This window comes from Protopterus annectens, chromosome 1.part0, assembly GCF_019279795.1.
Source record: "Protopterus annectens isolate FY-2018-M chromosome 1.part0, PAN1.0, whole genome shotgun sequence".
Lineage (NCBI taxonomy): Eukaryota > Metazoa > Chordata > Ceratodontiformes > Protopteridae > Protopterus > Protopterus annectens.
Window position 1 is genome coordinate 1,866,178,384 of NC_056725.1, and position 25,882 is coordinate 1,866,204,265.

General features: G+C 42.9%; 1 protein-coding gene across 1 annotated transcript in view; it reads left to right on the forward strand.

The window, feature by feature from the left end:
• Nucleotides 1–25,882, forward strand: part of CPLANE1 (ciliogenesis and planar polarity effector 1) — a 4,248,669-nt gene that overhangs the window by 541,817 nt on the left and 3,680,970 nt on the right. Inside the window, exon 9 of the mRNA XM_044076333.1 lies at nucleotides 4,342–4,597. Coding sequence (XP_043932268.1) covers nucleotides 4,342–4,597 — 256 coding nt within the window. The remainder of the gene's footprint in view (nucleotides 1–4,341; nucleotides 4,598–25,882) is intronic.

Here is a 25,882-nt window from a genome sequence, read left to right on the forward strand (position 1 = left end):
CAGCCTGGGATGTCATCTGGTCCCATGGATGCTGTATTCATAGCTTTGGAGAGTGCGGTTTCTACCTGTGTGGCCGTGATTATCGGAATTTGGCAGTCTTTTGGTATTGAGATGGGCCCTTTATAGGGTGAGAGGGGGGTGAAGTTGGCACTAAATCGATCTGCCAGGATATTGGCAATATCCTTGGGATCAGTATATTTAAGGCCATTTTGTTGTAGGTCAGAGCAGATCTGGGCATTGCCATTTAGGTTCTTGACATAACAATAGAATGCCTTGTGGTTGTCTTTGGAATCTTTGGCAATTTTATTTTCGTAACTAGCTTTTGAGGATTTTATGAGGGATCTCAGCTTCTTACTGAGGCTGGTGAGGGAGTTTTTTGCATCCTGGGATTTTCCTCTTTTCTGCAACAGTTTCTTCCTTCTGTTGTATAGTCTGTTTATAGCAGGGGACCACCAGATTGGCTTCCTTTTTTTGGAGAAGAGCATCTTGGTTCTATTTGGGATGGCACGATTCATACACGAGTGGATGTGCTCGTACAGTGCCTTAGTGTAGGATTCTGCAGTTGAACTTCCAGATCCCGTCTGCATGGGTGTTGTGAGGTTTGTCACTTCTGACTTCAGTAGCATGAAGTTGGCTTTGGAGAAGTTTTTTAAGGAGGTTTCCTTACTGAGGGGTGGGGGTGGGATGTGGATGACAAGGTTTGCTTATGGTCAGACCTGACCAATGAGGGGGTGACCACTGGTGTGGAGCATTTATCTCCCATGTTGTTAATGAACCAGGTCTAGGATATTGGAGCCCCTGGTGGGACAATGGATTAGTTGATCCAGGGCGTTGGAATTTATGAATTCCAAGAACTGTTGGGAAAAGGAGTTGGTACCCGAGTAGTTTTCCCAATTAATGGCAGGGTAGTTGAAATCACCCAGTATTAGGGTGTTTGGTTGTATCTTAATATTTTCCAGTATGTTTAGAAAGGTGTAGTGAGAAATTTGGGACATGGGGTTTCTGTAGCAAGCTACAATTTGGATTGCAGTGTTACCTAGTCTTAGTTGCACCTGGAGAAGTTCAGATGCATTGTGTTGGGCAACTAGCCTGGAGGTGTGAATATCCTTGGTGAATATGGACACTCCTCCACCTTTAGTGTTTCGGTCTTGGTTTTGTGGCCGAAAAGTGTGGTAAGAATTGTAGCCTGGTATTGCAGGGGTGCTCTCTGGAGCCTTGAATCAGGTCTCAGTTACTGCACAGATATCGATGTTCTTCATTTTTAGGAGTGCCTCGAGAGAGTGCATTTTGAGGTTTAGACTTCTAGCATTGAGTAGAATTACCTTCAGATTTTTAATGCTTGTATCTGTTACGGTGGTGGTTTTATCCTTTGAACCTTGCCTAAAAAAGGCACTATAGGGGTGGTAAGAGTTTTAGCCAGTAACCTGAATCCCAGGGGTGACAGGTGCAGACCATTTCTGGCAAAGCATCGTGTTTTGTCGATCATGTCTTCCCAGGCAGACAAATACTGGATCCCCTTTGAATGACACCAGAAGCTTAGCCAATTGTTGAAGTCAATCATTTTGTCCTTATACTGTGGTATAATTCTGGGCGAAGGCAGGATGCTACTCAGGCTAGGGTCATTCCTGCCCTGGGTCACATGATCCAAGAGCTCTTCCTTGTTTCTTTTCATGTAATCCAGGGAGGTATGTCTCAAGTCATTCACTCCAGCATGGACAATGACGGAGTCATATTTGTTCTTGTGGAGTGACTTGAGTGCATGCGTTATGTGGCGGATCCTGGCACCCGACAGGCAGCTGACTGTAATTTTCTCCTTGTTCAGCCTGGTGAGTGGGACATCAGTGTGCCTGACTATAGAGTCACCTGTGACTAAAGTGTTGAGTACATTGTCTTGCCTTAGTGGCTGTTGTTGGGTTGCACACCGGTGTTGTGAGCTGTGTGTCACTTTGGTTGTGACTGGTGTTTGTTTGCGTTTCGGCTTCGGAGGTCCTTGCTGCGTGGGCAGGTTAATGTTAAGGCCCTCCGCATATGTGGTTTTAGTGTTGCTATGTGTGGGTGTTAATGGTGTGGGTTTTGAAGGGCTATGAGTTGCTTGAGGTGTAATGCAGGTGTTAACCTTCTCCTCTTGACTGTCTAGCACAATCTTGGCTGGAGAGAGCTTTGCTTCCTGTTTGGCTATGTAAGTGCATCTCTCGCAGGTTGTAGTGTTGGGTGGCAGGAGGAGAGGATTGTCTGTGTACATGAGGCAGTTGCCGCATTGCCCCAGTATGCCTAGATTCACCAGGTGGACAGGAGAAATCACCGGAAGCTGACCCTTGGACATGCCTGTTTAGGTGCTTTTTTGTAAAGTTTAAGAGCTGTTTTCCCTTACCTTTGCAAGGTACTTTGCAGTTATAGGCTGTTTAGTGCCTATGATTAATTTCTCCTTATTGACAAGGAGAGCTGTGTGCTTGTATCAGTTTCAGGCTTCCTAGTGCTTTCCAGCAGGTTCTAGAGCACGTGCTAGTCACAGAGGTTCAGACTTTAGTGCTACTACTACTGAGAAACCAGCTAGTTCTAAGGGAAAATTTGAAGAGCAGACTTTTTGCACTTGGAATAGTTTAACTGTAGTCTTGCAGTGCTGCACGATGTGAAAAATGTGCAAACACACGCGTTTTTAAGCCAGAAAGCTGAAAGGGATAGAAATCAGCCCAAAAAGGCTAATAAAATTACAATTTCAGAGCTGGAAACCACTCCTCTAGCGTTAGATAGGCAGTACAATGCTCACCAGTCCCACTGGTAAGCAGTAGGACTTCCCTTTACCACAGCAAGGTCTGGATAGCTCTGAGCACAGAAAATAAAGTCCTGAGACAAGCAAAGCCTGGGATATGGACTGGCTAGAAAAGGTGGGAAACGAGCAAACAAGATAGTATTTTTTTTGTTAAAACAGGCTAAACATTGCAATAATACAGTAAATAAACACAGAAAATGCTAACACCCTTGAGTGTGTAGTACTAAACAGTAAATGCAATTAAAACTCTACAAAATTAGCAATTTAATAGCAGCTAAAACGCACCAGCACTTCAGATGCACTGCAACCTAGAGCACTTGAGTTGTAGCAATATTAAGCAATTACAGTTATAATAAATGCTCTAAAATATACTCTATATTTCCAAAATGTTTGCACAGTCAGAGCACAAGGAGATTCGGGCAAAACATTTTTTTTTAAAAGGGAAAAAGGAGAAACAGAAGGCCTTATCAAATGTTATCTCTGTATTAGGTAGAATGAGCTAATGACACTAGACTGTGAGGAGTGTCCCAGATCAGATTTATAGTAGGGGCGGGCAACTGCAAAGCCACCAAGTATAACAGCAAGACACCAACAGGGAGGGAGGGTGGTAATACTAAAGCTATTTGTCTACAAGACAGTAAGCACTACAGAAAGCCACAAAATGAAAGTTTTTAAACAGATAAAGGAGCAACGAGACTCTACAGAATGCTTTTAACTGCAAACAAATCAGTTACCCATGCAGATTAATTAATAGCAATAAAATACACTCAAAAACTGTGCAGCAGGCAATAAAAAGTGCTATACATAAATTGCTAGAAACAATAATCAGTATAAATAATCGAAAAAAAAAAAATACTTGTATATCTCAGCTAAGAGTTGTAGTCAACACCTCTCCTCCACTCTGCTCAGTGTGTATAGATAGAAACCCTCTCAAAGTTAGGGCTTAAATACCAGAAGATACAACCTTAGACAACTTTTTTTTTTTTTTTAACAAAACACAAAAGAACCAGCACCCACTAGCCAGCAGCCAATTAACACAATCTAGCCAAGGTAAAGAAAGGTTTCAGCTAATTCAAGATAGCCTGTTCGTGTGCTTTGAACAATCACTGTATAAACAAACAAGCCCAGAGCCAGCAATTCTGAACTAGGACAATACTAAAGCTATTAGCCTACAGACAGTAAGCACTACAGAAAGCCACAAAATGAAAGTTTTCAAACAGATAAAGGAGCAATGAGACTCTACAGAATGCTTTTAACTGCAAACAAATCAGTTACCCAGGCAGATTAGTTAATAGCAATAAAATACACTCAAAAACTATGCAGCAGCCAATAAAAAGTGCTATATATAAATTGCTAGAAACAATAATCAGTATAAATAATCGAAAAAAACAGGATACTTGTATATCTCAGCTAAGAGTTGTAGTCAACACCTCTCCTCCACTCTGCTCAGTGTGTATACACCATATGATTTAGATGCATTCATGTTGTTCATATGTTAATTTTTTGAATGAGTAGTTGCTTCTGGTCATATTCATTTAGAGTTTTGAAATGCAATCTGTAATTTGTTTCAGCAGTCCTCAGTCTGGCATTCAAAGCACAAACCATAATGACTCTCCAGGATCTGCAGCTTCTGATGCTGACCCCATGCGACAGTGTTTTTCTGTAACCGCTCATCCACGGTTGCCATATTTAATTGTGTCAGATGGTTACATGGCTACAGTACTGCGCATCTCAGAGAAGCTGTCTCCTTCTACTTTCATGAAGTCACTTCTTTTGGATGCAACTCAGAAGCTTGAGCAAATGCACCAGTCTCTTGCACTAACCCAGGTATTTATATTAAAAATAAATATTCAGTATTCATTTGAACAAGGTGATGTTGACAACACAGATTTGTTGGTACATTAATGCTATTATCTGCAATGCTTATGAATTCGGGAATGTGTTTGAGACATTTTGGGGAGACTCAGCTAATGGTTTCCTTCTGCAGAGGCAAACATGCCTTGTTTACTGAAAGAAAACTGAATTAGACACTGCATAAGAGGGAGAAAGTACAGTTGTGTAAGCTGAACTTGGTATAACCGTAGATGTTCAGATGACCACTATTGCAGTAGCCTTAGCTTATATGGGTTATAGCCTGCCAAGGATATAACAGCCAGACAGCTTCCAAAGCTTCAGGGCATCTTCCACACACCCATACTGTCAAGCAGCTCGACATGAGCTGACAAAAAGTTAAGTTTGATCACGCAGCCCTTCAAAGCTTTCCTGCTGGCAGACAGAGGGAGGTGAGCCCTGAATGGACAGTGCTAAGCATAACAAGAAATAAATGTCCACACCATGGCATTAAAAACACATCAGAAAAGAAGGGGAAGGAGGGAGAGAGAGAGGCTACTGCAGCAATGATCATTTGAACCTCTACGGTTTCTGTAAGTTCAACTTACACAACTGTACTATGTTCTTCATAGTGATAATGCTGCAGTAGCCTTAACTATATGGGTAGATTACCATAGCTAACTGTATTTGGGAGGAGGAAGGTGAAGGGTCCAGGAGTCCCTGGAGAATGGTCCTAGCAAAACTTGATCTAGGCCTAGAGAAGGAGTCAAAGTTTTATAGTGGTTTGTAAAAATATGTATAGGGGACCAAGTAGCAGCTTCCAGAATACTTCTAGAATCCAACCCTTTTCAAAAAGCCATAGATGAAGCCAAGGCCCTGGTAGAGTGGGGCTTGATCTTGCCTGGAATAAATTTGTCATGGTGAGTATTTCCAAATGGTTGTCTAAGGCTATTACCTATTGTTGTAGTCTGTTTTGACACTGGATGTCCCTTCTTACCTTCACAAGAAATGAACAAGTGATCCAAACATCTGAAAGATTTAGTTCTGTTAATATAGTACCTGAGATGTCTGTGGACATCCAAGGTATAGAGTATCTTTTCTCCCTCATTTTTGGGTTCAGGAAAAAAAAACTGGGAGATGGATAATTTGGATTAAAGTAAATTCTGGTACCACTGTAGGCATAATAGAAGGATCAGTTCTCAAAGAAACTCTGTCCCTATGGAAAATGAGGTAAGGTTGACTCAAAATAAGAGCTTGCCACTCAGATACTCTTCTTGCATTGGTCAAAGCAATCAGTAAAATTGTTTCACATGTTAAGAACCTCAGGTCAGACAGATTAAGTGATTCAAATGAAGCACTTGTTAGTTTCTGTAACTCTAAATTAAGATTATAAGTAGGGGCCACTGGTTCACTTGGAAGCTTTTTATGCAAAATCCCTTTTAAGAACATTTTGACACAAGACCACATTGAAGGAGGGAGGTTCCATGGGCAGATATGCTGAAATGGTCAATAAATGAACCTTGATAGAGGAATTTTAAAAAGCCATAGGATAAAGATAGTAACTCTCACAAATACTATAAAAACAGAAAACAACTAGCCCTGAATGGGTATTAGTTATGTTGGCACCAACTAGAAAACCTTTTCAATTTGCTAATATATGATTTTCTAGTAGCAGGCTTTCTTGCCTCCATTAGTACCTGCTGCACATCCTCAGAAAACAGGTGCCTTAAAGGAATCAAGACCCTAACATCCACACAGTCAATTGAAGATGATTGATGTCTGGGTGTATCAAACACCCCTTGTTCTTGTGTGAACAGATCCATTCTGAGAAGAAGCTTGTGGTAATTACCCCTGACTATTTCCAAAAGAAGGGAGAACCACAGTTGCCTGGGTTAGAAGGGAATCACCATAATGATCTTTGGGGATTCCTTCTGAATCTTCAGAAGTACCCTGGATATTAGTGGAAAGGCATACAGCAAATTTCCTGCCCAAAGAAAAGAAAAAAATCATCTGTTTTCCAGGCCTTCTTGCATGGAGTCCTGGAACAGCATTTTGCCAGTTGATTTGCTCAGTGAGGAGACAAAAGGTCTACTTGAGGAACTATCCATAGATGTATCAAATCGTGGAAGGCCTCATGATCTAGTTTTCATTCATGAGAATATGCTCTGACTCTTCTCAGCTTATCTGCCACACAGTTTTGCTCTGACAGAGTAGAGGATGCCCGTATAGTGAGATTGTGCTGTGAAGCTATATACCAAGCTGACATGATTAGTCTGCAAAGGGGGTACGACCTGGACGTCCTTGCTTTTTGATGAGCCACATGACTGTGCTATTGTCTCTAACCACTAAAAGAGGTCCTGAGGACCAAAGATGGTTGAGTGACTTGATCAAAGCAAGCATCTCCTTAATATTTATGTGCTTGTGTTGGGTCCTAGTGTTTAGGTTGCACAACATTTCGCCGCAAGCTAAGAACACCAAAACCATAAGTCCGCAGCACTGCTTTGCCGTAAAGCAGTACGGTTGAAAAGGAAACTTACTGTGCCATTAAACATTGCGCAGCACCATCACCATGAGCCCTAAACAGCTACACAGCTGTATTCTAACAAAAGAGACAGCTTTGCTAGAAGTGTAACACTGCAGTGACTACTGTGTTTTTTTCACACTTTGAAAAACTCAGTAGTGACTGCAGTGTTGCACTTCTAGTAAGGCTGTCTGTATTGTTAGAGTACAGCTGGGTAGCTGTTTAGGGATCGTAGAGATGGTGCTGCACAATGTTTAATGCCGCAGTGAGTTTCCTTTTCAACCATGCCACTCTATGAAGAAGAGGTGCTGTGGGCTTATTGTTTTGGCATTATTAGCTTGTGGGGAAATGTCTCGCGACCTAAATGCCGGAACCCTCTTGTATTTGTCATTAGTGTCCCACACTCCCTGCACTGTTACCTCTCCCAAAACTGCTTCCAAAGCAAAGTCCAAAGCATCTCTGGTGACTGACTGATTTGGAGCATGGATGGAGAAGGGGGGAGACCTGGATTTAATATCTGTAAAGTAAAGATCATTGATGCTGGGACCAAATTATTTCAGATACCACTGTACGTTTCTCATATAGAGTCTTAGCAGGGGTATCATGTGAATCATAGATACCATGAGACCCAAAATTGTGAGGCATTTACTTTAAGTAACTGAAGTTTGAATGGAAAACCTTAGAAACAGATCTAAAGATCTATTTTTCCTCTGGAAGAAAAGCTCTTTAAACTGGTATGTCTAGCTGACGTCACAGGAACACAGTCCTGTGTGAGGGAGTCCAGAAAGACTTTTGACTGTTCCTTTAGAATCCCAGCTTGTGCAAGAGCTCTCTTACCCAAGAGAGACTTCTGACATTTTGAAAAAGAATTTGCAAAGATGAGCAAATCATCTAAATGTGAAAAAATGTGGATACTCTGTAGCTTGCAGTGAGCTATAATTGGAGCTACACGTATTGTGAGCACTGTTGGTGTAGTGGATAGTCCAAATGGTAAGGCAGGGAACTGATAATGTGATCCAGACACACACAACCTTAAGAAACACCCAAAAACTTGAATGAATGGGGATGTGATGATAAGCATCTTTTAAGTCTAATGTTACCAGGAATCGTGAAAGAGGAAGGAATAGGTAACAGGTTGTGAAATAACATCATTTTGAATGTGGGTATTATCACAATCAGGTTTAGGAAAAGAAAGATCCAGAACTGTTCTCCAAGCATTTTCTTTCTTTAGGACTAGGAATATCCTTGAATAAACCCCTTCCACACCTGGGAAGTAGGAATTGATTCTATCCCTTCTTGGGACAGCATGTGATGATGAACAGGAGGAAAGAAGAGTCTGATCTGCAGGATGAGGACTGGCCCTGTGGAAGAGAGGAATTTCCTCCCACTGCCATCTGTAACCCTATTGAATGATTTTTCAGAACCCATTTGTTTGAAGCAAGCTGTTGCCAAAGAAAAAAAATGAAGATTCATGCTTTCTGGAAGGGAATTGGAGCTAAGGTGGGAAGAGGTCACAAAATCTGTTGAACTGTTATTCAGACTTGTTGGATTGACTTGGTTTTGGGAGGTTTGAGACTTCTTTCTGGAACCCCCTTGTCACTTCTTAAATGTCTTTTTGCTTGAATTCTGTTGAGATTATTTTACTTTATTTTATTTTGTTTTTTTGCCACAGTTGGATGAGGAGAAGAAACATTTCTTGGGCAATTTGGAAAAGGAGGGCTGAATAATAGATATTCCTTGTATCAGCTTGCTTCTTTCATCTCTCTGCAGCAGAGGGGCCAAACACTAAATCTCTATCTAAGGGAGAATTTAAAACTTCATTTTTTTTAAATCATCTGGGAGGTTCTGAGAATGCAGCCATTCAAAACTCCTTAAAACAGTACCAGTGCCCATAGCCCTGGAAGAAGTGTCAACAGAATCATACACCCACCACAAATGAGTAGTTACCCATGCAGTAGAAGAAACTAAGTTATTTAAAATACTGTTTTTTCTTCAAAGAAGAAACTGTAAATAAAACATTCCTCATGTTTCACAATATGTCAGAAAAGTATGTATAGATTTAAAAGACTGAGGAGTTTTGTATATCCCATCTGCCTTTTTAGGGACAGCTGGCTGACTATCAGGAAAACGGTGGGCAGTAAGATGCACATCCTGTAAAGTTGACAGGACAGGAGGAATTGGGTGTAGATCCAGGAAAAGCCTTCTGTAACAACTCGTAGTATTTTCTGAGGGAATGAGAAAACTCATTGTACTCCCACTGAAAACACGGACTTTCTAGCAGTAGTCTCAGAGAAATAGAACCCCCCACATGGAGAATCAGAAAGTGAGCTCTCCTCTGAGTCTGAATCAGAAATCTGAGGACAAAACCATGAATCTATCCCTGCATCTTCCTGTTCAGATTCAGAATCTTGAACCTCACAGGAAAAGAGGCATCCCTCTTTCCTCTTTCTTTTACCAGAAACAACTGTATAGGAAGAATCAGTAGCCTGAATTAAACCCTGAACTAGTCCTATAATTTTTATTTATTTATTTTATTTTACATTTGTTGGCCGGGTTAGTCTAGCTGGATATATGTCCATTTTCTTTAGAGGCCTGGGGAGAAAAGCTCCACAAAGATCAGACAACATTAAAAATACATTTACAACTACTATGCATAGAAGTATGAAGAGTAGTAGATACATGTTTGGTTTTCTGTTTCTTTTCGACAGGAAAAAATGGGGCTTGCCATGTTAGTGACTGCAGTCACTGCTTCCTGTGACATAACAGGGAAATCTTCCTTGTTCTCTGTTCCGTAACTGACAAGAGTGGCTCTCCCTTGTCCACTGAGGGGACTCCAACAGCATCTGAGGACATGTTTAACCCCTGGTGGATAGTGGCTGTTGGTGCTACACCAGAGGGATTTGGGGTGAAAGATAAGTGGTCTGAGTTACAACAAATGGCCATGGCAGTCAACCACCTGCAGCTGAGGCAAATTGATAACTGGTGTGTCAAAGGCTGTTTGCTTAGCTTTTTTGTTTTGTTTTGTGCCTGGAAGAAGAACTGGTATACTCTTCTATGATCAAATAAAAATGGTGCATTTTTCCTTGGGAATACATGCAGCAAATCCCAGTAAAACTACCAGTCCACTGAAGTTTTTTACAGAAAACACACAGTAAAAAGCACTTTCTAACACTGACATACCTACAATGGATAATTAAAAACAATTTCTCTCCAGAAAGTATGTTATCAGTTAGTTTACTCTATAAAACTGACAGAAAAAAACTAGTTCTCCATTTAAAAGTACATTGGAGTCTCAAGGCAGTTAGTTAAAACATAACACTCCTAGCCTTAAAATAGCTTTCCTGAAGAGGAAAGTAATAAAACATTATATATAAGAAAATGGAAGGTTTTACCCCAAAGAGAACTTATCTGTCCAGCAAAGGAAAACTCAAGCCAACCGTCAAGCCTCATAAGCCTCAAAGGAGCATACTGTTTAGTGAGAGTAAAGCTCTGAAGGGCTTTGCACCCATACTTGTCTATTAGTCAGCTCATCTCGAGCTGTTGACAGTTTGGATGAATGGAAGGTGCCCTAAAGCTTTGGAAGCTGGCTGGCTGTTACATCCTTGGCCGGATGTAACCCATACAGCTAAGGCTACTACAGCAATGATCAATATGAGGAACATCTCCACTTTTTGCTGCAGGAAATGGTTGATTGTAAGCATATTGCTGAGGTTGACTATGGGTTGTGGCATTTGGATTTTATTCAGCTTGTGACATCAGAGACCTTGACCTGAGATTATATCAACTCTGGTGAAAACTAGCAGAGTAGCAGTAAACTGCTTATGGGTAGATGTTTGTGTGTGGACTTAGTAATGTATTTGTATCCATGATCCCTTATGAGAGTATAAAAGAAGAAAAACACTTTTTTTCCTTGTGCTGATTTGCCACTCGTGTATTCCATTTGAAGCAGCAAGAAGTAGTAGCTTTCTAGTGATGCCCACATTAAATCTGGGTTTTGTTCAATGCATTCCTTTTGAATAGAGTGGATGTTCTGTCTTTGGGCACATTAACTTGTAGCAGGTAAACATTACAAGAAGCATAGGCCAGTTGAGTAGTGGGAGTGATAGTGGGGTAAATGGGTGGCTGGTGAGTGGGTAGTTTAACTAAAGGAATGGCAGCAGTTAATAAGAAAAGTTAAAAACTAATAGATATTTGGATATCTGATAGACATGGAGAGTTACCCAAGTTGCAGCATGATTGCTCTGATTAAATTCTTTCATGGTCTTTCAGCTATTACTTTGTGCACACCATTGCCTTTTCCATGGTAGAGAGGGTGATGAAATATTGACTACAATTGATTTATCCCACAGTCAGCAGGTAGTGTAGCCACTGAAGGAGCAGAAGGGAGATGGAAGTGAGTGGCTGATGTCTGCTAGCTAATCCCAGAAAATGGAGAGTGCTGGATTGTGTGCCGTACTGGCACCTAGCGGTGGCAGGGAATCCTAGCAGATTCACTAGTAGCATTTAGGCTGTGATGGGTGCATGCATGACAAAACAGCACTTGCTGTAGTCTGAGCCGGGCACATGCAGTAGCTTGCACATTAGGTAGGTTGGAATTGTGACTTTGCTTACTATCTTCTGTGGGGTATGAGAGTAATAATGCATACAGTAAATGTCCCTGTATAGCTGCTTCAATGACGACAACATCCCCCTGTTTAAATGCTGTGATCTGATATTGTTAATCTTCTTTCCATTCATCACTGATGGGTTCGGAACCAGGTCGGCCTAATACCAAGCTAAGCTTCTATCCACAATGCCCTTCTCCCTTTTACCTCAGATCTTGTCTGCCGTGTAGCTGTAAAGCCGCGTTGCAGCCGAGCTCTCAGCTAAGTGGAAACTTTTTTATATTTTGTGAAAAAAATTGTCTATTTGCTTGTCGTTTGTGACTTGTATCCATTAATCTTTATATTTACAGTTAGATTTACACCTTTTGCACTTCTACTTCTACACTTTTGGTAATCTTTTAACTACTATTGGTGGTACGGCCTTTTCTCTTTACCCTTGTGGTATTCCTTGAATACCATCACTGGTATTTCTTCTCTCCTTTCCTTTTTTTCTGTCTAGTTGTGTGTTTTTGACTCTTTGGATAGATACTGTGTGTATTTAGATAGGTTTAGACATACAGAGAGTAGAATTTACATTTTTCTCTGAAGATTTTGATTGTTGTGTTTAACTTTTTCATGATGTCTGATAAGTACATCGGGTTTCAAGCATTGTACTTCATGTAATGGTAAACTTCCGAATAGTGACTCCCACGGTTATTGCATCTATTGCTTGGGGATGCCCCATCTTTCTGTGCAACCTCCCTGTGTGATTCTTCAAAGTTTCAGCCAGCGCATTCTGAATGAGCACAAGAATAAGTTAGTATTGAAGGGCCGTCTTATGTCGCCTTTTCTGTATTGGAGGTCTCAATCCCTCCTAGGAAGGATAAGAAAAGGCCCCATTCGGTTCCCTCTTCACCCTCAGGTGACCAGGGTAAGTCTTTGAAACCTAAAGGGCAAAAACGTTCTTCGGAGCATAAATCTGCCTCGTCTGCACCAACCTCGTCTGCTGTAGGTACTACAACTGTTACTATATCGACACCAACTTCGGCTCTGATACTGTCTCCGGCACCAACTATAGACTCACCTCCCCTACTACCACTTTGGCACAGTGCATGGCTTCGATGCCCATCTCTGCAATGACAATTGAACCTCCCGTATTAGCTCCGAGTCCCCATTTGGCACTGAGCTCTTTTACGGTTCCAACAAGAATGGATTTGACCCCACCGCTTCCTGTCTTTAAATTTGAGACATTGGTGCTGGTAGATTCCACACCATGGACCCGATACTCTTTGTCCATAGACCTGTTTCTAGGCCAAGTGTATAGCCCATTTCTAGATTGACCTAACTCCCCATCGGGAGTGTCCAGTAGATCCACCAGGAGCCTTTCAGAACTTGATGTGGTGCGTCTTGTGGATCAGCTGGTGGCAGCCAGTGGGGATACCCATGCCTTCCAGGACCCATCCTCCTGTAGAACTTGGGTTGACTTCTCCATGATCTCCATCTTATTCTCCTCCTTTGACCATTCTGGTTCCAAAGCCTCCTGCTCCAACATCCTTTTCGGAACCCCCCATCTCAGCGCTGGTAATGGACCTTACTGTGGCTCCGGGATCATCCCTTTGGTCCTTGGTTCCTGCTGAACCAGTCTTTCCTCAACCTCATGATTGGGTTGCAGGCTCTTCGCTTTGTGGCATGGTTTCGAGTGTTTCTTCGGTTCCATCCTTGGTGCCGGGAGCTTTGTCTGGACCAATCCTGCTTGAGGCTCCATCCTTGGGAGGGGGTTCGGCGAAGCTGGGTGTGACCCTTGTTCTGAGGTTGTCCTTCTCGTTTCTGGGCTCCCATCCTTCTTTGGGCAGACCTGCTTTCCGTGCGATGGAGAGGGTGCTTGCTTCTGGCAGCATTCCGCCGACATCGGAACCCCAGATTTCTTCCCGTAAGCTACAACTGTCACAGGCTACCTCATTGGGACTCTGAGCAGGGAAGCCAGAGGAACCCCCCCCTGTACAGGGTACCCACTCTTCCAAGTCCTCCTCAGAAGCCCCCACTGAGGGGCCCCCATGGAAGAGATTGTGCAAGAGGAAGCACGTAGACTCCCCTGAGGAATCTCTAACAGAGGACATGAATTTTGGTGATGGTGAAGGGTCCCCACAGTCACCTCCTGATGATGTCTCCTTTGGAGACATCCTTGAAATGCTGAAAAAGAGGGGTGACTGGAAGCCCGCTAATCTTTCTTTGAGGAGTCCGTGTTCCTGCAGGCTTTCCGTGTTTGGCCATCTACCTCTTGGATGACCCCACCTGCAGACGAGCTGGTTCAGCTCATGGAGCAGCGTGCTTGGAAGAACCCTGATTCTGTTGAGGCGATCCTTTGGAGACCCAACAAGATACTTTCTCCACCTGAGGAAACCCCACATTGGTCCTGAGGTTTACCAGTCGATGCTATGGTGGTGGCGGCGGCCATTAAAAAGGATCTAGCTGAAGAGAGTCCTACTGTCCATCCACCCAACAGAGAGTCCCAGGCCGTGGACAGATTGGGGAAGCGAGTCTTTGCATCAGCGACCTTTGCCATATGGACCCTGAATTATTTGGCACATTTTACGAGGCTCCAAAAAGACTTGATCTCTGAACTGTCTGGAACACTCGCAGGACAGGTGTCTGATGAGGTAAGGGACAAAATTGCCTTGCAGCTCGCAACCTTGGAATCGATCTCCAACTCGTCCTTGAGGTTGCTTTCACACGCAACTGAAGGGGTGGCAAAAGTTGCGGGTTCAGACATAGTTATGAGACGTCATGCCTAGATGCGCATTTGTGAGCTTGCAGATCCTTTCAAGTCTTCCTTTCTGAATGCTCCCATCGAAGCATCTTCCCTGTTTGGCTGCAAGGTAAAGGACACTCTGGCCAGCTGTGAGCAGAACAGTAAGAACCTGTTTGCCGTAGGTCTACATTTTTCCAACCCTCAACGTTCCTTCTCCAGGAACCAGAAGAGTGCGAAGATGTGTCACAAAAAATCTCAGGACCCTTTCTGTGCCCCATGTGATGATGATACCCCCAGGGGCAGAGGGGAAACAATTCTGGAAAAAGGGAGTCCACATAACCAAGGCTGCAGAGACTCCTTCTGTGGGCAGCCTTACCAACGCTCCTGAAGAGCGGCCCGATTGCTTTCCTGTGGAAGCAGTCGGGGGTTGTTTCTCTCTGCACCGAGCTGCCTGGCACTCTATTACCACCAATTGTTGGGTGCAGAATATCATTACCAGAGATTACACCATTCCCTTCATTACTTATCCAAAACTTCCAACAAATCTCCCCAGCGTTCCACCCAGTGAGGGGGAAGAAGCAGCTTCAGAAATAAAAAAGCTGTATCAAAAAAGAGTCATCCAACTAGTCCCACCATACCAGTCCGGATCTGGATTTTACTCCAGATTCTTTTTGGTGCCAAAAAAGACAGGGGACTGGAGACCCATTCTGGATCTCAGCAATTTGAAGAAGTCCGTTGCCCAAATGAAATTCCGGATGGTCATGGTTCAGTCCATTCTCCATTTTCTAAGGGAAGGCGATTGGATGTCTTCGATAGATCTCAAAATGGACAAATGTTCCAGGAGTCTACATCGCTTCTGGCTAGGAGCCAGTCATTACCAGTTTCGTGCCCTGCTGTTTGGTTTCTCTATAGCCCCCAGAGTGTTAACAAAGTGCATAGCAGTGGTTACAGCTCACTTGAGACTGCAAGGATTTTGGGTGTTTCCATAGATGGACGATTGGCTCCTTACCACCCCCACCAATCATCTTTTGGTAACAGCCTTGCAGTACACCCGTTCTCTGGCAGAACTTTTGAGGATAACTGTGCACTGGGAGAAATCCAACCTTACTCCGGCCCAGCAGATAGAATTCATCAGAGCAGTCTTCAACACTCGATCCTGTCTGGTGTCACTCCCAGCTCACAGACTTCAGAGATTGAGGCTTCAGCTCTGGGTGATACTCTGTCAAAGCAAAGTCTCAGCAAGAGAGGTTCTTCAGGTCCTAGGATCCATGGCAGCTTCCATTCCAATTGTGCCTCTTGCGAAACTGCACATGTGAATTCTCCACTGGCTTCTTTTCTCTCAGTGGTTCCTGAACCATCACCCTCTATGTTTTCAGATTCAGATAACCAACTCTTGCAAGCAGGACCTTCTTTGGTGGATGAACCCAGACACAGAACTTTGGAGCTGCCCATTCCAGTCCTCTTAGCCCAAGGCCATTGTGACCACGGATGCTTCCCTGATAGGGTGGGGTGGGGCATTTCCAGGGAAAGACAGTCCAAGGTGCATGGTTCACGTTGGAGGCCAACCTGCATATCAGCATTCTGGAACTGAGAGTGGTGCTGTTAGCATTGCAGGCATTCCAAACGGTTCTTCCTTCTGGAACGATTACAGTTCGGTCAGACAATATGTCAGTAGTCTGGTACATCGTCAAGCAAGGAGGAACCAAGTCATACCCCCTGTGTCGAGAAGCCATGAGAATTTGGCAGTGGGCGATAGCTTCCAACCGCTTTCTGATAGCAATACATATCCTGGGGAACTCCCAACATGATTGCAGACAAGTTGAGCAGATGTATTCTCTTGCCCCACATGGTCTCTCAATCCTGAAGTAGCTGCAGAAATTTTCAGCCGTTAGGGCCAGCCTTGCTGAGACCTTTTCGCCTCCCCATCCAACAGCAAATGCAGCAGCTGTTTTGCCCTATTCCCCCAAAGAGGGAGTCCACGAGGGATGTTCTGATTCACGATTGGCCCACGGGACTTCTTTATTCTTATCCCCCCATTCCTCTGATTCCACAATTCATAAAGAAAACTTTTCGGTTGAAATGCAAAGTGAATCCTCATAGCCCCCTTTTGGCCTCGACAAGTTTGGTTCCCCTTTCTTCGGCCTCATCTGTTATATCCACCATGGATTCTGGACCCATTTCCAGATCTGATTTCTCACCCCCAAGGGTTGAGTCACCCGAATCTGTCCAGTCTCAAGCTGACAGCTTGGTTTCTCCATTTCCGTTACTTGCCAGACAGGATGATCTCACCTGACCTGTTCTTGACATTATTCTGGCCTCTCATAAACCATCCACCAGAAGACTGTATCTGGACAAATGGAAAAGGTTTTCTATTTGGTCAAAGGAAAAGACGCTAGAGCTGTACTCCGCTCCAGTCACAGCAGTCTTAAAATATCTGTCTAAGTTTTTTGAAGAGGGAGCCACAGCCTCTACCATATGAGTACATCTGGTGGCGATTTCAAATTACCATAATGGGCTGGATGGTGCTCTTCTTATATCGCTAAGTTTATGTAAAACTTTTCTCAAAGGAGTTTCTCACATTAGACATCCACTCAGACAACCTATAGAGCCATGGAACCTCACGTTAGTTCTCCAGTCTTTAACCCAATCCCCCTTTGAACCCGCAGTGAAATGTGACATCAAATTCTTGTCATGGAAATATCTCTTCTTGGTAGCCATCAGGTCAGCCAGACGAATTTCGGAGTTGCAGGCATTGTGCACCAAAAGACCCTATCTAATCATCCACAAGGACAGAGTATCCCTCCGGATGAACCCATCTTTTCTCCCCAAAGTTGTTTCTGGCTTTTCCATCAATCAGTCTATTGACCTACCAGTATTATTCCCAAACTTCTCTAATAAAGGAGAATACTGCCTACATTCCTTAGATGTACACAGGCAATTGAGATTTTGTTTAGACAGGACCAAAACAATATGTAAGACTGACCAACATTTCATTTCCTTTTCTGGGCCTAGAGTGGGAAATTCTGTCTCTGAGGTCACTTTATCAAAATGGCTAAGGGACTGCATACGACTTATTCATTTGCAAATGAACCTATGCCACATAATATTAAAGCCCATTCCACTAGATCGATGGCAATTTCTGTAGCCTTCCATTCCAGGGCTTCTATGGATGACATTTGCACAGCAGCGACTTGGGCTAAACTCCGCACTTTATCAATCATTGCAAATTGGATGTTGTCTCCAGAGGGAGAGCTGCCTTCGGCTCAATGGTTCTCAGGAGCGTTATTTCATAAGGGCCACCCAAGGATCTCAAAGTAGCTGAGGATTCTGTCCCATCAGTGATGAATGAAAGAAGATCAACAACACAGACGGAATGTTGTATTAAGACATAACTTCTTTTTCTCCTGCCTGGATGACATCCTTCTGTTTGAAGGCTAAGCCTCCCTGCATGTGCTGGGATGAATGAACAGCATGGACTTTATTGCAGTAGGGAATGAATGAACTGAGAGGGGAAGGGATGTATGGTATGCAGGCATGTTGTAGGAAAAGTACATGTATACTTGTGTGTAGTCTTCATGAGTTGTGGAGAGTGTGCGCAGGTAACTGGGAATTGAGTCCTAGGATAGGCATATGATAGAGAATCAAAAACAAATGTGGGTAATTGAAAAAAATTAAAAAGTCTAGGGCAGGCCTGGTAAGTTTAAGTTCATTTTAAAATGTATTCTAGCAATTTATGTCATAAAAAAACAAAAAGTAAAAAAGTCACACAGACAAACCAATTAATAACAACTACAAGAAAAAAAAATAGCCAAGATAGAGTTTTCACTGTGTGAATACGTTAAACGTCCTATAATAGAGGCTCATAGGATATATGCAAATGACTCCTTAGGGACATCAAGCATTTCAGCTATATGGATTCTGAATGTCCATGACTTTGTACATTTTCTTGAAGTCTGTGGATAAACTCAGGCCAATAAAGCAAAACCCCACGAGCTGTGGACATGCATGTTTTGGCCTTCTTATAACTTTGTCAGCACAGCATAAGTGAACTGTTAGGGTATACTTCAGAAACACAGTCTTTACACCCAGTTGACGTCCATAACCATTAAGATGTGTGCAAAATATTCCACCTAACATCCAAACCAAAAAAGTAAAAAAGGTCACACAGACAAACCAGTTAGTAAAAACTACAAGAAAAACCTAGCCAAGCTAGAGTTTTCACTTTGTGAATACCTAAACACCTCCTGTAATAGAAGCCCATGGGATGTATGCAAATGACTTTTTTAGGACATTGAGTCTTTCAGCTATATGGCTTCTGAATGCACATGACTTTTGGCTTTATTGGCCGGCATGTTTCCACAAAGACATAAAGAAAAAGTAAAAAGTCATAGACATTCAGAAGCCATATAGCTGAAGCACTTGGTGTCCTTAAGGGATTATTTGCATATATCCCATGGGCCTCTATTACATGAGGTTTAAGGTATTCACGCAGTAAAAATTCTAGCTTGGCTAGGTGTTTCTTGTAATTTGTATCATGAAGCAGAAATTTAGAATACAAGTGATTAATCCTGTAAAGTGTTGTAAATGTCTTGTTTTTTTACCTATGCAATTGAAAGTATTTTAAAATTAGTAGTGTAGTATGTGCTGTACATTTCTTCACCATTGTGTCTCCCTGAGCACTGGGGTGTTTCTTCATATATTCTACAAGCTTTTAAACCTGAAGCAATTAGTTATTATACACAGTATGTAGTTAGCCACACCATCTATGGTATTTCTCATGATAATTACCTTATTAAAACTAAACACATCCCTTTTCTTGTCATATAACCAGATTTTCTGCTGCATCCCCAGAACATGCTTTTATGTGTATTTGTGATCACTGACATTCACTAGATGTGCATGTGACAATCAGTGTTTGTGTGTGTGCCTCTGTCCTCTGATGCGTTAGTGTACTGCCCAAATTGGTTCTTTGCCTTATAGCTATTAACTGGGATGATAGACTCTAGCTCCCCCCCCACCCCCCCGAACATATACATACACAAACAGATGCACATTCTGTGGTCAGGCACAGCATAGATATGGGAAGCCTGTTCATTATCCTTCTGCTTAAGGAAACAGTAACTGTAGTTAACAGGCTATTAAATGTCCATGTGTCTTGCTTTTTTATATGTTACTAGAGACAAATGTTCTTTTTTGTATGTATGATGAAGGGAGGGAATCATTGGAAATAGCTCAACTGAGCTCATTAAACCATCACACCAAATGAATAATAGTGGCAAAAGTAGTGGGGAGACATTTTAAGATATTGATACTTGCAGTGTTGTAGTGCATGGAGTGCTGTGATTACACTCTATCATAAAAAAAAAACAAAAAACAAAAAAAAAAAATCAGTTAAGGGCTTCATTAAGTACCCCTGATTCATTTGTTAAGATTGGGTATCATGCTAGGCAGTAAAACCTCCCTGTTCTGGCCAGAAAGTGACAGTGGCAAAATAAAAACATATCTTTTTCTGCCTGCTGTCTGTGCCAGTAATCTGTCTCCTGAATTTTCTTAACATAAGATAAAGTGTTACTGTCTTCCTGACACTCGCTAAATACTTTACAGCTTTGAAAGTCGGCTAAACAGTTAGCACTTTTTCTTTTTTTTCTGTAGCCATCGGTACAGATAAAGCTTCATGCCCTGCAAAGAAGTATGATCGTGTCTCCTATCGTAATTGGCTTATTATTTGTTCTCGACATGGGTACCGAGATTCTCCTTGAGAGTGAATCCATGTCTTGAACACATTTGGTTATGATCGGCAACCTGATCATAATTCTCTTAAGACTTTTTGGAATCACAGAAATTGAAGTCTAATGTAATAAACCAGGTGATGTTTTCACAGTGCCGTTTCTCACTTCCTACCCATTGTTGCATGGATTTTTATGCTTTGCAGTTATTTGTATACCCTTTTTAAGCAGAACTGGTATAGTCCATCACAGTGAATTTTTGAGTTAACCCATTTTTTTTGGTTGTATTAAAACTTGAACTTTATGTATATTTCCTTATTCCAGTTGACTGCCTAATTATTACTAGTGGACACCTAAGTAAATTGGAAACTATCAACAGTGCAATTACATTTTAGTGGACCAGTTAGCATGTTACTAAAAACAACATGTTTGGACTAAATGGGCTATTCTTTTGGAGATAAGTTGTTGCTGTGGTATCCAGCTGTTTTAGGAGCCCTTCTAACTAAGCTGGATAGTGACAAAATACATTCCACTTTAACTACTTTAATCAGCAGCATTGAGCAGAAAATGTGAATCACATTAAACCTTTTTGGATAGTAATTTTCAGACAGTGCTGATGTTCTTCATCTCACATTGCTGCAGTCCTTACACTTGGGTAGTCCGCTGTCCTCGGTCGGCCTGAATATCAAAGTATTAGGCTGACGTCGGTCAAGGCGCTTAAGACTGACATCAGGACGTCAGGGTACAAATGCGCATGACCGACGTCATATCCTCAGTCTTTTTTGCCGCATGGTCCGATGCAGAAGCAGCGTTGCAAGTGCCGTTCGGCGTTCTGAAATTTTTCGAATTCGGAGTTTCAGACCGAGTCAAAGTTGGCTAAGTACCCCGTTGGGGAATATTTTAGTTTTTTTCTTGCCTCAGTGGTTTACCGGATGTCAGAAAAAGTGAATAACTGTATTTCTTGTGGGAAACAGATACCGCATAGAGATTATCATACTTTGTGTATTCCTTGTTTGGGGCCTGAGCACGACGTTGTTGGGTGTCGCTTTTGTGCTAGGCTCAATAAGCGCACTATTAAGCGAAGGTTAGATTGTGCCAGGTTGGTCTTTGGGAAGCGGTGCAATTGTAAGATGCCGTCGGATGCTCTGACGCCCGCTTCTTCGAAGAAGCGCAAAGACAAAGCAGCTAAACCCAGGCAAGAAGAGTCGTCCGTTCCAGACGCTGGTTCTTTAGAGGCGTCAGTGGAACCGGTGGTTCCGCCGGAGGCTTCTCTGGAGTCCCAGGGGGAGACTTTGTTATTGCAGGATGTGGCCTCTCAGGAGGCAGGTCAGGCTGAAGGGGCTTCTCAGGTTACTGTACTCCCCTCCCTTCCTAGGGTGGTTAGGCCCTCTCCTTCTGTTTCTAAGGCTTCTCCCAGAGGCAGGCCAGGTTTAGCTTCTGTTGGTGTCACTCCTAGTTCTTCAGGATCTGTGCCCAAGAAGCACATGCTTAAAATGGCAGAAGATTTAATTACTTTGATTAGAGGATCTTTGCCCCCTCCAGATAAGAGGCCTAGGGTGGAACCAGAGTTGGGGAGTTTTGAGCAGGCTTCAGATGTTTCAGAGTCTTCGGCTGAAGACTTGCAGGAGTACTCTCCTTATTCTGATTCTGATGCAGATGATTCAACTCCTTCTGCTTCTCCTCCAGAGGATTTTTCTTTTTCAGAGACTCTTCATTCCATGAGGGAACATTTTAAGTGGGAAGGTCAGGACTTCTCTGATTCCAGGAAAAGGCTTAGGGAAGTTTGCTTTTACCCCAGCATAGGCCTTTGGCTATACCACCTGTTCTGGATGTTGTGGAAGATGTGTTTGCAGAGGCTTCACTTAATCCTGATTCTTTGCCTCCTGCTCCTGTTAAACCGGACAGGTATTACAGGGTGCCTGAGGCTCATAAATATCTTTATAAGAGTCCTAGGGCGGACCCAGAAACTGTTAGTCAGGGACCTAAGGGTGTCAAGGCCTCTGTTGTAAAAAATCCGGTTCCTCCAGATAAAGAGGCCAGAGCTTTGGATAGATGGATGAGGAAAGAAAGTCTATACTTCTTCCACCTTAGCTATGAGGGCTTTGAATTGCCAGTTTCACATTTTGAAATATCAAAACTATCTTCTTTCTCAATTGAAGTCTAAGGTAGATGCTCTGGCGGAAGGCATTGAGTGTAAAGAATTACAAGATTTAGTACATGTTTCTGAACAGGTGGGTAAGCATTCTTTACAATGTGGTTTTGATGCTGTACAGGCCTCGTCTAGGGTGGCTGCCACTGGGTCAGTTCTTCGCAGGCACGCCTGGCTGAGGGATCAGAATTTATCTGAACATGTTAAGACAAGGATTTTGGATGCTCCTTTACAGTCTGATGTGTTGTTTGGTTCACCTGTGGAGTCAGTCTTGAAGAAAATGGAAGACAAGGCTAAGTCTATGCAGACTGTTAAAGATTTTTTGCAAGTTCAGCCTCCGAAGTTTAGTAGGAATTGGCCTGCTAAGGGGTGGACGTACCCTTCTTATGATTCACAGTCTAGGGGTAGATCTAGACGTGGTAGGAGCAGAGCTCAGAGCTCCTTCAGACCTAGAACAGGGAGTTCTCCTGCACAATCTTCGGGTGAGGGCAGGGGCCAGTCCTTTCGTAAACAGGCCCAATGACCTACCTTTTCAGCTGCCAGATCCTTCTTGCCTGGCAGCACCTTTGGGAGGAAGGTTGGCACTCTTCAAGGAAAATTGGAGTTTGATTACCCAAGACAGATGGGTATTAGATATCATACACCAAGGTTACAGGTTTTATTTCCATACCTTGCCTCCTTTCAAAGGCATGCTGGACGTTCCTCCTCAGCAAAGACTAGAGGCTCACAAACAAATTTCTCTGCTGCTCCAAATAGGGGCCATACAACCGGTCCCTCTGCCAGAAGTGGGCCTAGGATTTTATTCTCGCCTGTTCCTAGTACCAAAGAAGGGGAACACGTGGAGACCAATTTTGGATTTATCTATCCTCAACACTTATCTGGACATTCCCAAGTTCAAAATGTTGACGTTACAACAGCTTTTACCTCTGCTGGGAAAAGATCACTGGATGGTGACTTTGGATCTCAAGGAGGCTTACCTTCATGTTCCTATCAGGCTAAGTTGCAGGAAGTATCTGCGTTTTCGAGCTGGGACTTCTCATTATCAGTTCTCTGCATTGCCCTTTGGCTTATCTACTGCGCCCAGAGTGTTCACGAAGGTTCTGGCTCCAGTGATAGCTTTCTTCAGGCTAAGAGGAATACAGATCTATCCTTATTTGGACGATTGCCTGATTCTGGCCCAAGGAAAGGACGAACTTCTTCATCATTTACAATATGTGATAGCAGTGCTAAGATGCCTGGGGTATTCTGTGAACGAAATAAAGTCTAGTCTAGTACCCTCTCAGGACATGTGCTTTCTGGGTGTGAGACTGAATACAGCATTCCAGATGGCCTTTTTGACCCCGGACAAACAAAAGAATCTTTCTCTTTACTTCCATCAATTGTCTCATCAGTCCAGGCTGACTGCAAGGACAGTCCTTCAAGCCTTGGGGTTCATGGCATCTTGTATTCTGGTGCTTCCCAATGCCAAACTGCATATGAGGAAGCTGCAATGGTATCTCAAAAATGTATGGACACAGCACTGCCAAGATATTGACACTGTCATTCAGATAATACCTTGCATTCAAAAGGAATTTTTGTGGTGGGCTCAGGAATGTCACCTAAACAAGGGACTCTCTGTGACCCGGCCAGAGGCGAGTCAGATTCTAACGACAGATGCCTCAGACAAAGCTTAGGGAGCTCATCTAAATGGAAAGTGGGTACAAGACACGTGGCCTGCCAGACTTCAACATCTACATATCAACTTGAAGGAGATGTTAGCAGTCCAATTTGCATTGATAGCTTTCAAGGATTTACTCCTTCCTGGGCAGGTGTTGGTTCTAACAGACAACACAACTGTCATGTGGTACATCAACAAGCAAGGGGGAACACATTCTTATCCTCTATGCAGACAAGCAATGATTTTGTGGGAGACGGCTCTCAGTTTACAACTAAATCTTCAGGCAAGGTTTCTGCCGGGAGCACAGAACTCCTTAGCAGATGTGTTGAGCAGACAAATTATGGATCCCCACGAGTGGAAATTGGATCTTCATGTATTTCAGAAATTGACAGTGTTATGGGGAACTCCAGACATAGATCTGTTCGCTTCTCCACTAAATTACCAGTTGCCAAAGTTTTGCACAAAAAGGTTTCATCCCACAGCTTGGAAAGTGGATGCTCTCTCATTCAATTGGGGCAATCTTCATGTGTATGCCTTTCCACCTCTGCCTCTCCTCCCAAAGGTACTCCTGAAGGTCAGACAGGACAAGCCAAAGATGATTTTAATAGCTCCAGATTGGCCTCGACAGCACTGGTATCCATTACTGAGAAGTCTGGTACGGAGCCTCCATGGCCTTTGCCTTGATTCCACACCTGCTGTCTCAGGAGAACAGTCATCTACTCAATGTAAAACTTCACTCTCTTCACCTAACAGCCTGGCATATTCTGTTTTAAACTTTGGAGGGTCTCAACTTCCACAGCAGGTTTTGAATGTTATTTTGGAGGCCAGAAGGCCTAGTACAAGGAAAGTGTACGCAGATAAATGGAAGAGATTTTTATTTTGGAGTACAGCAAAGGAATTTGATGTTTCTAAGCCTAATTTAAGTGTGGCTCTTCAGTATCTTACTGAGTTACTGGACAAAGGTTTGTCCTTCTCTTCTATTAAGGTTCATGCTGCAGCAATTTCTGCTCACTATGACTGTGACCCACCATTGTTTTCTCATCCTTTGTTTAAGCAATTCCTTAGAGGGGCAAAGAATATAAGACCCCACGTAGAGCTCCTACTCCTGCTTGGGATCTCAATTTTGTGTTGGAGAAACTCACTCTACAACCTTTTGAGCCTGCAGCTACTGCTGAGTTGAAATATTTATCATGGAAGACTGCTTTTTTGTTGGCCATTACCTCTGCGAGAAGGGTGTCTGAGTTACAGGCCCTTATGGCAGTTGAGCCTTTCTTAATTTTCCATAAGGATAGGGTGTCTTTGCGTACTAATCCTTCCTTTATGCCTAAAGTGGTTTCTAGTGTGGCTTTAAACCAAACTATTCATTTGCCTACTTTTTATGCAAACCCCAAAATAAAGGGGAAAAGATTTTGCACACTTTGGATATACACAGGCAGTTGCGATATTATTTGAGCAGAACTAAAGGGTTCAGGCAGTCTCAGCAGTTATTTGTTTCATTTGCTTTGGGTTCTCAGGGCAAGCCTGTGTCAAAACAAACTATTTCTAAGTGGATTGGGTTTTGTATTGCTTTCTGTTATTCCCATCATGGTAAGGAGATTCCAGCTGGGATTAGGCCCCATTCCACTAGGGCTACTGCCACTTCTACAGCTTTTTTAGGGGGTGGCAACTAAAGATATTTTAGAGGCAGCTACTTGGAGTTCAGTGCATACTTTCTCTAAGCATTACCACCTTCCACTTTACTCTAAATCTAGGGCTGGTTTTGCCACTGCAATTTTACAGGGCATTTTGGCAGCTCCTACTGCTTTATAGTTTTGCCATCCTCCCTTACCTCTGCTTTGGGATTCTACCCAAGTGTAAGGACTGCAGCAATGTGAGATGAAGAACATAGTACAGTTTT